The sequence below is a fragment of the Venturia canescens genome, chromosome 3, assembly GCF_019457755.1.
Source record: "Venturia canescens isolate UGA chromosome 3, ASM1945775v1, whole genome shotgun sequence".
Lineage (NCBI taxonomy): Eukaryota > Metazoa > Arthropoda > Insecta > Hymenoptera > Ichneumonidae > Venturia > Venturia canescens.
In genome coordinates, this window is record NC_057423.1 from 12,520,324 (window position 1) to 12,533,128 (window position 12,805).

The following is a 12,805-nucleotide window of genomic DNA, read 5'->3' on the forward strand; positions in this document are numbered from 1 at the left end:
AAGGCCACGCCTTCGAACCCTCGCAGAGTATCCAGCATCCCTCGAGTCTGCGTTCCGTTTGGTCGAACCGACTTTGATCACGTGACGCTCAGACGGAGGAGGGATGGAATTTAGGGGCGGCAACGGAGCGAACCGAAGCCTGGAGAGAGAGAGAGAGAGAGAGAGGAGCGCGCGACTTGAGCCGGGTTGCCGGGACGACTGTTTCACGTGAGCGCGGGATAACTTGGTTATATCGGCACCCCCTGGTCTCACGTTCGAACTCTCGGTTTTCCGTTGTCGCGAGAACGACAGCGTCGAAGATTTTCCGCGGCGGTGGTGGTGGTGGCGGCGGCAGCGACGACCGCGACGACGAAGCGAGCGCTAAAGCTTGCGAAATAAACGCTCGCCAGCTGGTCTACCGCCAACAGTCCCACGCGAAATCACGTGGATCTGCGAGAGCGCGAGCGAGAGAAGACCGAGAAAGAGAGCATTTCGCTTGCTCTCGTTCCTACCGCGCTGGTTATTCATGAAGCGTCGGGGTAAACCGAGAAAAAGAGAGAGCCCTCGGAGACGCTACGATCTCTCTACGTTTTTCTCCCGATTCTCAACGTACACAAATATCCTTACAACCCTCACTACCCCTCGAGCAAAACGAGACCAATACTCGCGGCTGAAAAAAGAGTGAACGAACCCCTGGCACGTTCGACACCGAACCTTCTTTCCTTTTCTTATTTATTCTAGTCAGGAATTTAAGGGGATTTTCAACCCCGCTGCCTCACGAGCCAAATATTGTTTAATCGAGGACGCTATACTCGCTCCGATTACCGATATCCACGATCGTTTATTACGATACCGAGACTTTTTCGAATTTCGCTCGAATCGCTACCATTTTTATACCATTTTGTATGAGAACATTATTTTTTCGTTCAACGAAGTTTACCCAGCACTCCCGTCGTCATCAACGGAGGCCGCGACCAGAGCCCCGTCTTCGATACGACCAGCCGTGTCCCAATTTCACAATATTTTTTTTCGACTCCAATCGAACCTCAACCTTCGATTAACAGGCATATCGAATGAATCGTGGATTTCCCCATAAGTATCAAAGGGTGGCATCTCTCCTCTCGTATCTTCGCTCCGTCTCAGATCACGCGCAGAGGCGCACAAACATGTACGAGTATAAAAACGAGGGGATAGTAAGCGGGGTCCGGATCGCGCCCGGAAGGTGCGGTCAGCCATCGGAGATGGCGTCGGTGGGACCGCCGACGGGCCGCGAATCTCACAAGGGCCGGTTTACATTCGAGTGCATTCGAGTCTTGAATCCAGCGTGGATATAGTTGAACGAGAGCTACGAGTTATACTCGCATTTCTTTTCCTCTTCGCTTCCATTCACAGTCTCGCGCATTCGCCTTCTTTTTTCTTCCCGTCTACTTGCACGTTATCTCGACGAGCCGAGCCCCTGGAGGCAGAAAGGCGCGAGCCAGGCGACGTACCGCGATTGGAGGAGCGACTTTGCGACTTTTTCCCCCTCAAGATTCAATACAACGAGCTCCGAGCGCAATTGCGTACACGAAAGAGTGCAAGGACCCCTCGATCTTTCGTTTCCTATCTTTCTTCCCGCATTCCCTGCATGCGCCTCCCGCGCCCCCTCCAACGTCGCAGGGACACGAGATACGTGCGGGATTTCCTCCTTTTTTTCCTCTCCATCGATATACAACGAATCACCCGCTGCCTCTGCGCGACACTCAAATGTTAAGAGCGATTGACTTACGCAACCGGTGTTGTCTATCCGATACACTTGGCGAATCGAACGTCGCGGATCTACCCTACACCGATGTATTATTTGCACGAGATCGTGACGAAAGACGATAAAAATATTACGGCGGGAAAGGATATCGCGGTGGAAAGTACAAGAAAGCACTTGCCGCAAGTTTTTTTTTCAAATTTCATCTCCGCCGAATCGTCCCACAGGATGATCCACGTCGATACACGTGCGACCATCAGCTGAGAATCGCCGAGGCCATTGGAAATATAAATTCCGTCGAGTAATGTGGTTTTTTTTAAAAAAGTCTTGGATGAAAAAACGAAAAAATCCTCCCGACCGAGCACCGCCGAAACGAGCATCAAAGTCGTAAGGCTGTGCAGCGAACAGGTGATTTCGACATTGTGTACGCGCGGTGACTGCTCTCAGGCTGATTGCAACTATCTTCTGGCGTTTATGCAAATGTCAATAACGATCGAATTCATAAATACACGGTTAGAGATATACGCGCACGGAGCTATAGCCACAGGAGCGAGTGGGCAAGAATATTACGTTAACTGTACACTTCTTTATAGATAGGAATGATATAACGAGGCAGTAAATCTTCATAAAATGAATTTCCGTTCGATCTCATTGGTAAAACTATCTCTCCGGCTCTCTCGAGGCTTTTGCCAGAGTGCGTGGGCCGTGTATAGCGCACGGCTCGTACTATTCCGAGCACATAACGCGCACCAGCACGCCCAATACACAAAGATGTGTTTGCGCACACGCGGTTATACATGGAGCTTCATCGAGCATAATGGCTACGAGACTGAGAGGCCCAATCTCCCGAGGATCTATCGAGGATCTCTCGCGAGATTACCACTTTGGCATATCATTTGCGTAAACGAACGAGGAGCTCTGTCGTGCGCGTTGACGGGGGATATGTCCCAACATGATTGCACCGGCGGCTCGAGCCTGGTACACTCGTACAACTGTGCATGTACCAATGTATGGAGGATTCCGTTGCAATTGGAGCACCCTGGAAAACCAGTTCCAGCGTCCAGTCTCGTTGGATATTTATCAGAACGTTTTCCAAAGGCAGTTTCGACGCTCGACACATTCGCTGTCCGCCGAGGCAAGATCTAGACTCAGTTTCGAGCGGTTATCGACGAAATTGAGTAGTCGAGGACGGCGGATCGTCTCCAAGGACGATTCCTTCGTTTGAGAGCTTTCCACATACGCGACTCGGTTCCGGAGCTCAGACCCGAGTGCGTAGGACGCTGGCGCGTCAGCGAGCGAATTACGAGAAGCCGATCCGTGGGATGGACGGGGTCGAGGACGAGATTGAGAGAGAAGACGCATAGGAGAGCGGCACAGATGCAGATGAGCTCGTGCGGACGAGAACCGTAGGCGAATGTAACGGCGGTGTGTAAGCTGCGAGGGCAGAGAATTGAGAGATCAGCACAGAGGCATCGAGATTGGAGCACAGATTCGCCGGGGCATCGATCACCCGAGAGCCAGGATTCTCCTGCGGCTACCTAATCACTGTGCCCTATGACAGAACGAGCTCCTCCATATCCTTCCAGCAGCCCCCTCCGACCCCGCTTCGATCCCCCTCTTAACTGTGTCCTTTGGTCCACACGCGATACATTAATCTCATTTGTCATACTGGCAACGGAAGATCGAAGAGTCCCGGAGTCGAAGAGGACGTATGCTAAATTGAACGACCACCCTCTGCCCTGGCGTCGACGCAACACTCGTTTGCATAGCACGAGCTCCGCGCATCCGTGTGCGAATCCGCACGTATTCGGGCGTGTGGATATTGTTGAGAATTGTGTCGCACGCGTATTATTATAGTGCGAGAGGAGAAGACTCGTTCGAGCTTGGATTCTTGGTGGTGAAACAGACTCGAATGATGTATACACGATGATTCGTTGGTGCTGATGACGGATTGGATGTATATCTCGGGGCATGTTGGAAATAATAGGACGAAAACCATCCCGCAGATCTCGTCGTCGAGTTTTTTTTTTCGACTCGTATAATGACGCAGCATCCTCGGGGAGGGCAGAGGACCCATTTCTGCGAGGAGAATGAATGTTCCGGGAAGCTCGAGAAATTAGCTTCGCGAAGGGGAAGCGGTGGAAGCATTTGAAAATATCTTTCGAGGTCAAAAGTACTCCGCTCGTCGGGGATCCGAGACAATAATAAGAGCGATTTTTCTCGGATCTGAAAAAATGATAATACGATCCCGAACGAATATTAAGCGTGGAGATATTTCACGAAAACAAGGCGCTTCCTCTTGGCGAAACGGCGGGGAAGGAGGCAGAAAAAAGATGATGTGATGGACGCGATAACGTCGCCGGAGCACGTTTTTTCGTCGTATTCACGAGCGGTTGAAAAAATGAGTGGAGAACTCGAGCGTTATTACAGCGTGCGCTGATCCTCGTTCTCGTATTAAAAGGTGCACGTATATGTAGTCAGGCGAAAGAGCGAGATGCAATTACAGCAGTCTCGCTAATGTCTCCGAGTGGCTCTCTCGAGTGGAGCAACATTCGCCCGACGGAAGATTTAGTCGACGACATTATATATTCGTCGTTACCAGCAACGGCTAACGAGAGAAAGGGGGATGGAACGATGCAGGGAAAAAAGGAGAGGAAGAAAGGGAAGTGCGAGAGAACATCCGACGAAAAGAACGATACGCCATAGGATTGGAGCGCGAACGATGAGAAGAGGGTAGGATGGAAAAAATGGAGAGGGAAGCAGCCGTGAGCTTGCGGCAGCGATAACTTACGAGATTTGATGTAAATAGAGCACTTACTTATTCGGCACCGTGGCACAAGTTAAAAATATCCCGTGGCTCTCCTCTCCGCTCTCGAACGAAAAGCCACTGGAGAGGGAGTGCGCAAAAGACGTTTTCCTTCTTTTTTTTCTTCTCTTGCGTAATGAAAGCAATCAATTCAAGTCCCTGCGCCCTTGCACCAACCCCCGAGGAGGACGAGAGCGACTGAGAAATCAACTCGACGTGTACAAGACGCCCTTACACTCGAATCACGTTTCTACAGTTGAAAGTATCAGGGTGGGCTGTGCTTCACCCCCTCGGAATTTACACACTTGTACACTCGCGGCTTTTTCGCTATAAAAAACATGGAAAAAACCCCTGCACTTCTTCCTCCATCCACCTTGGCAAAAAGTCACTTATTTCTCTGCCTCAGAACATTTCCCCGAAGCTAAGAGCCTCGATCGAGCCATCAATTGTTCGTTTCGATCGACAACACTCATCATTTTTTCGGCAAACGAATATGTATTCAAAGATTTCTTCCTTCTACGAGCGACGTATACGAATCGTAAAAATAGCTGGAGCCAAAGTTTAGTGGACTCTAGGCACACTTGTTCTTTCTGCTTTCTAGCCCTCGTACTTTCCATCAAGGTGGGAGGGGGGTTGTAAAATCAGGAAATGGGAAGCTTCGAGTCACAAAAAGAAAAAGAACTCGAGAACACTCGAGAAAAAGAAGAGGTGCGAGCGAGAGAGATTCTTATGCAGGTCTGCCAAAGATATAGACATAGCGTTGTTTCGAGAATATAAAGGGGGTGGTTTGTTTCGAATCTCCGGGGGTTTCTTCGAGACGCTACTTCCATACACTATGTGCTCCTTCGCCACTGTGTTGGAATCTCGGGTTAGTCGAGGTTCAACGTTGCGAGGGAAGAAGAGCGAGAGAGAGAGAGAGAGAGAGAACGAGAAAAGAGGATGGCGGAAGCAGAGAGGGAGGGAAAGAGAAAAAGCTACAAGAACATTCGGTGGATCTCGGCCTCTTTAAAACAGTACTAAAGTATCGTTAATCTTGGCCGGTGAGATCCCCCTTCTTTATATACTTTCTTACACGGCTAACGTTTGCCGGTGGGCAAGGACGATCTCGAGCCAAACTAGTTAGACACCAACGCTTGATACAAAAATAAATTGCAACGAGAGCGACGATAGATCTCTTCGGGCTTCACTGCCGGGGCAATATGTTTTCTCCGGAAAATTAGTGTCTCCGAGATTCAAAAGAGACCAAAAACAACCCCGGATTCCGACGAATCCATCCCGCGTGAGGCAAAATCCTTTGCAACTTTATCCAAATAGTGATCAATTATCTTTCGATAATAAAACAGTCACAAACTTTTCTCACTGGACAGTCAAAGAAGATCCACAAATGAATTAAACACTCCTCTATTTTGACAGTCGATTTTAACAGTAGATTCGTACGAAAATATTCGAAAAAATACGCCATCGTTTCTTTATATTAGCAAATAAATGCGTAACGGTCTCATTTTTCGCGATTACTTTTTCGGTTTTAGCAAAACCCAAACATTCGATTACAAGCCACTAATTCAGCAGTACGAATTGAAATAAACGAAATGCTGTTGATTGAGGGGGTCGTTTCGAGTGATGTTGTTGAAAGAGAAAAGCCACAAATTTGAGGTCATAATGGGCAGATGAAAGGCCAGAAACACACATGAGAAATGACTATACTGCGTTTCATATGAAAATGAATATAGAAGCGGGGGTGCGAGAATTCAAGAGCAGGCTTTTATGCCCATAGGGAAATGTTAAATGTCAAACACTCAACCCTCCCTCGTCTCAGGGGTATCTAAAGGCCACGGGATCATAATATTATTAAGTTCCATCCCTCGGCTCGTTTTACTTATTCTCCATATACGGACCCATCACGTAACACACACGCAGGAGCATACCAATTTTTCGACTCGAGATAAACCAAAGTACGTTTATAAAGTATGGAAAATATCGTGCGAGAAGAGTTCCTTCGAGAACTTTGTGCCTTTGAATATGTGCTCACCAACAGAAACGTGACAAATGACTTGGGCTTTTCATCGACGTGTATTTTGTATACATAAGCATACGTGTATTGTACTTTTATACGATTACTTTATTTGCTATGTACGATCTCAAAAGCAAGGAGCCATCGATCAGCATGGAATTTATTCGTGAACCAGCACACAGGAGAGTAAGATTTATTTTTTTTCGTTCTCCAATTCAGGGGGGAGAAAGCAATCAAATTATGGGAGTACTCACTAAACAGGTAGACCTGCGATTCAATCTTCTCAATGTTTTCCTGCCATTGATTCGTCCCACGATTCTCAACGATAGTCATATTTTGGAAGGACTTTTTGACAAGTTTTTCCACTCGATTGATTACGCACTTTGACGATTCGAAATATTCGGCATTCCTTTGATGAAATCAACGGAAATACTACGTCCAACTTTTCGACGACTTTTCAAGTGTCGCCGTTCCTCGGTCTCGAGCGATACTGGGAGCCACCGAAAGGAAATTGTAAACAGGCAGCTCCGAATTTTCATTCAATAACAAGCGTCGCTTGTTTTTGGTTTTTCATTCGAATGATTAGTCATCGCGTCTGTTCAGTACAGCGTGGCTCCGAAGAGAGCATCGAACGACACATTGAGACAGTATTCTAGCATGAAATCAGTCGAGATTCGTACGATTTTATCGTTCCCCTTTTTGTTTTAGTTCTGAATTACTCTGGATCGCGGAAACAAAAGGAGAAAAATGAGCCGATGGAATTTATTCATATTGAATTACTCGAGTCTCCAAGCACCAATCTATTCACCTCGAATCGTCCGACCCTGAGAGAAATCTGTTTACGCAACGATATCACAGCGACTATATCACACTCGTGAGATATAGCGGGGGTGAAAAGTTGACCATACTTATTCCATATGAATGGAAGATTGTTAATGGAAAGAGGAAGGGTTATAGCGGCACGCGCATGGGGCTATGTAATCGAGCCACGAATTTCGGGGGTTGATAAGGGCTCGAAGGGGTTGCACTTGAGTGGTTTGTTGTTGCGGTGGGTGGAATATCTGGACGAGAGTCTGAAGTAACAATAGGTGAAGAGGGTTTTGGAGAAAGTTTGAGTACGAGCAAGCCGGAGAAGCAAAAGAGAGAGAGAGAGAAGAAAGCCTGTGTGCGGGGTGTACACGCGAAGAGGAACGCGAGAGAAGGGTACACCGGATCTAGGACAGGCACGTGCTGCCTCGTGCCGGTGGCGTCCGGGCCCTTGCATGATCTATGTCCCGTCACTAAACTCTATATATCTACAGGGGTGTATACATCGATATACACGTTTATGACTGGCGTATTATATGTATGGAAATTATTGCTACATCGTCGAAAAATAGGAGCCTTAATGCTCCTCATCGTAATGTCCATCCGCAGCATCCCGCGCACGCAAACTGACTGGGTAAGCGAAAAAAAATCTCCTCGTGCGCTTTCCATTGGAGGAGGCAATATTTTAAAAACTTCAGACTCTTAACCCCCGCGAATGGAGAGAAAAAATAACATGTTTCTGGACACTTTTCATGGTGATGTATGCGTCGAAAAAAAATGTCCCATGAAATGGATTTTTTTCTCCCATCAATCAATCGTGACTCCATTGTTCGCGATACCGAGGAACGAGAAATTTTGTTGTTGTTTTTTTTTTCAGAGCTTTCGCTGGAAAATACAATTGTCTCAGTTGTAAAAACTAGTTTAACAGTGATGACTAATTTTGAATAAAAATGTTGCACAGGCGATGGCCATACAGGCGCTTGGTATCGCAAGCTATTAGACTTGAGCGCTGTGTGGGCTTTGGACGAAAGTTCGACAGAGTAATGCATACTCGAGGTATGGAGTCGCCATCGGAATTTGAGATGGTAGAAGCGTGGGAGGGCGCAGCGCGTTCAACGAGAATCGGTATGGCGTCTCAAGGTGGCGATGTCGGGAATATAAGGGTGAGATCGGGGGGTTGATCCGCGAGGGACTTTACCGTCTCGCTCTCTCGCGAGGGTTAAACCGTGGGGGTGGTGCATATTTCACGCTTGCTGGTCCCATCTCGTGGAGACAATCTGAACCAGCGCGGATACATCATCGCGTGACGCCGCGTAATAACCACCCCCTGAGGAAAGGAAAAAGGAGGATGAGAGGAGTATTACGATGGCGAGAAAATGAGAGAGGAAGAATACGAAGAGCCAGCGAGAGAGAAAGGAAGAGAGACAAAAATGTGCTCTCGGTCAGAGACGGTGGGTGGGCAACCACGAGAGAAGCTTTTCTCCTCTCAGAAAACCTCTTATTTATTCATCTCACCTCGACGAAGAGGAAGCATCTTCTTCTCTTGCTTTACTCTTCAGCTCCTTCCATGTCTTTGGTTTTCTCTTTTATCCTGAATTTTCTACCCCCCAACCACCGGATTCGGGTGTCCTCGTTCTTTTTCCTTTCATCCCTCTGTCTCTTCCTCTCTCCCTTTTTCTCCGTCTCACGTTGACACGTTTTACTCTTTGCTCGCACGTTTCCAAGCCTCTCTTTCTCATTGCTCCACATGCACTTTTTCCTCTCTGTAAAACACGTATATTCGCATTTTCTTCGATTCCACCGCTGTCCTTTTCCTCTCTCCGTTTTTTCCTTGCACCCTTTTTAGTGGCTCTCCTCTAACCTCATGCTCGAGCCCGCATTGGTAACGCTTGCTTTCACGAGACACTGTCACGTACGCCACGCCCGCGTGCGACGAGAAATAAGGTAAAAACGAATAGATTTAAGAGAGAAAGAAAAATCGAGGAGAGGGAGGTTCGCTCTCCGCGGCGTGATACGAACAGCAAGATTCTTTTTTGCATACCGTTTTTCGGTATCATTGGTGCGATCTCTGTCGGAGAAACATCTCAAAAACTTGTGACTTTTTATCGTATTAATCCTTATTGGCCGTGACCGTTTTTTTGACCGCCCATCGAGCGATTTCCAATCGAACGTTTCTTCGCAATTTTCGGCTAATCGTAAAAAAGTATTCTCAGTTTTTTTTTCCAACGCGTATCCGGAGGATCGCGCACCGAAAGTCTCCAGTGGTGGTTCACATGTGCGTGAAGTATTAAGCGACTGTAACTTCATCGACGACGAAAGATACGCGAAATGATAAAAGGAGCGCGCGCGCTCCTTTTTGGAGCTCGTAATAATTCAGAAGCCCGTTCAAAATGCTCGCGCGCTAGAGTTTGAATGTTGGATTGACGAGAAGCCTGACAAGGAACGTAAGAGAAATCTTTCTTGAAAAATTGAAGGGCCACAAAGAGAGAGAGAACTAAAAACCACATACGATATGCTTTTTCTAACCGATGCTGGGGACGATGGTGGTGGCGGTTATATGTGCTTTGCGGTGCCACTTGGAGAAGGCTATTTGTCGGATGACAAACGAGCGTCGGGCTACGTGGGTGGCTTATTCGGTGAGCTCGCGGGAAATGGTGAGCAACGCTCCGTGTCGCCAGTTCGCCTCTCGTTCTCTCTTCCCCTTTCTCCCTCGATCTCTCTCGCTCTCTCTCTTTCACTTTCTTTCTCACACTATGAGCTCGCTCTCTCAAGATTCGCGCTTCTCGTTTCGCATCTAACGCGCACAGACTCATATCTATAGAGCGCATAGACAAGTGTACGAAAAACAAAGTATCCGTACTCCACTTTGTTTCACTCTGTCGTCTCTTTTGCCACGGAAGTTTCCTCAGATTCCGCCACTTCTGTCCCGTTCTCCTGCCTCTGAAATCTTTTGCCGAATGTTATAAACTCCCGATGGTTCATACGAAAAAGTTTACGAGCGATCTTCCCCGAGATTTCGATCCGCGACAAGCGAATGCAGCTGCAAAGAAACGTTTAATTTTATCGATTTCATTCTTATGAATCCTGAAAAATTCAGCCTACTCTCCACCCCTCGTTTAATCGCTCCCTTCGCTTTCTGTGATTCAGGAAAAAGGACGTTCGAGCTAAATACTTTAGAGCTTGGAGTTTTACGGGAATAGCAGAATTATAAACAAAACTCGCGAGTCTGTCTGAAACAGTAGATCGTTAAGGGTAGTTTGGGAGGTGGCCACTCGCTTAAATATCAACCCCAACGTTCGTGTGTGCCCATACGGACGGCAGTAGGCTCCGGAATTTCGTAAAGGGCGAAGCTGCCTTCACGAGGCTATGTATATTATCCACCTGGTGCAATAACACCAGGACCACAGCAACGGTACATCAGAGAACGAGAATCATAGCTCAGGCAATGTTGGAGCATCCACAGTGAGTTTGTCAGGGAGACGGAAAATGCCTGAATGCTCTGCCCTCTCGCTCTTTGGAGCTAACCCTCTGTCACGAGGGAGTTGCTGTTAGCGAGAAAGCCAAAAGCTTCGGATGCACGTAGGGCTCGGAGTGAAACCACAGAGCCTAACAAACAGAGATGGAAAGAGAGAGAGAGAGGAAGGAGCTTTCGTGTGATGTTGAGTGGGAGAAATTCTGTTGGTCGAGCCAAGAGTAATATATACACGTGTGTCTCCTATACCAGAGTATTTCAGGATGCATTTCGCATACTGGCCAATGTCCGAGACACCCGGACATCCGTATAAATGTCAGGGACCTATTGGCTCTTTGCCTGATAGACAATGATCAGAGATCGGCTGCGCTCCTATTTAGAGACTCTGAAACATATTTCCAAAAATGCGGACTTGACCGCGTTGCGATTGTTAGACTCGAATCACGCTTTGTTCATCTGATATTTCGGACGTTAAATGAAGGCTTTTACAGTGAAAATCATTGAGAAAGTATCCAAAGATTTTGGTGCAAGAATCATCATTTTATTGAATGAAATTTCTTCTACGAGCACTTAAGGAAAAAACTAATTTCAAGGTATTTCTTTCACGAACTCGAATATTCTGTAAATAACTTATTTTCAATAACAGTAAAGTAAAAGTGTATGCGAATAGATTGGTGAAATTTCAGGTCAGGCTATCGAACATTCGATAACGAAAACGCCTCAAAAATCGTAGAATTTTTACGGGAGATTCAGTCATCACCACATTTCTATTCAATAATAATTCATATACCAAATAATTCTTAATTCCTGATACAAGCTGTCTCACGGATGGAATAAAATGCGATAGAAATACCTTAATTTACCGGAATATCTTAATTCTATACTGTTTCATTCGATTTGAATACGATTTCTCGAGAACTGCCGATCACTGTGCAGGCTGACAATGCTCATATTGACTCACCCTATTAGTGGCACCAGCATCAAATTTGCGGAGAAGCAACAGCGCAGCAATGTTAACCCTCGCGTCGTGTTGCGTAGGTGTATATGCGTGTCCTCGTAAGTTATACGTGCTCAAATGTACGCATATATAGAATCGTTTGGTAGCTCGTCGAGAGCGAGAGGGAGGCACATAATGTCTAATGGGGGTGATTGTGCTCGGGCGCCGTGACGGATCAATCTGCCACCCCCGGTTCGCCCGGGCTCGAGCACCCTTGGTTGCGACTCTCTCGCTCTCTCTCTCTCTCCCTCGCTCCATCGAAATCTTCATAGAGCGTTTTTCTCGCGCCGAAAATCCAAAATCCGAGTGTCGAAACCGCGTGAAAAATGAGCAATTCGCCATGAGCTTCGCGCAACGGGCGTGTAAATCGGGGGAAAAAATGGCGGCAGGCTGAGAATCGAGACGAACCGAACAATCGGAAACTTAATTGGTTAGAAAAGAGAGAAACAGGCTCGAGGATAGCGCTGGAGCTTGCAAAAGCTGAGCCCGATAATCGCCAAATTCTGCGGACATTTTCGCAGGAGCTTCTCTCGCTTCTGCGGTCACGGTTACAGGCTAATTTTTATGATGGAAAGGGAACGATTATGCCACGGCGGACGTTTCGTGGGGTGCTGGCAATTAATCTCCGAGCTCCGGGGCCACAGTTATCGGGATGAAACAAGGGCTGCTTTCTCGATTATTGTTCTCGTATTATACACGCGTAACGTAGGGAGCCTTTGTATAAGTATCCATGAAATGAAGGAAAAAATTGTCGCGTCATTCAGTCGAGAATCCCAATCAAGTTTCAGAGAGATGATCACTCATCGCTGATACAAAAAATTGAGATAATTCTCGTTGGAATCGTTAAAGATGATTCGGACTTATTGCCCTTCTTGAAATTGACGCAAAACGCTCCTCGCATACTCACGATTTAATTCGACGAGTGATTTAAGCTCGTGCACGCGCACTCGTCGCGACAGCGAGGACTCGAAATGAGGAGATACCTAATGTTT

General features: G+C 47.1%; 1 protein-coding gene and 1 long non-coding RNA gene across 5 annotated transcripts in view; one reads left to right on the forward strand and one right to left on the reverse strand.

The window, feature by feature from the left end:
- The window catches only part of LOC122408014 (uncharacterized), a 99,956-nt gene that overhangs the window by 52,226 nt on the left and 34,925 nt on the right, over positions 1–12,805 (forward strand). The gene's annotated exons all lie outside the window — the stretch shown is intronic.
- Positions 1–12,805, reverse strand: part of sv (shaven) — a 147,889-nt gene that overhangs the window by 43,336 nt on the left and 91,748 nt on the right. The window contains exon 1 of one of the 4 annotated variants that reach the window (XM_043414528.1): positions 6,792–7,011. The exons of the other annotated variants lie outside the window; for them this stretch is intronic. Coding sequence (XP_043270463.1) covers positions 6,792–6,870 — 79 coding nt within the window. The 5' untranslated portion in view covers positions 6,871–7,011. Of the gene's footprint in view, positions 1–6,791; positions 7,012–12,805 lie in introns of those variants that run through there. 4 annotated transcript variants of the gene reach the window in all.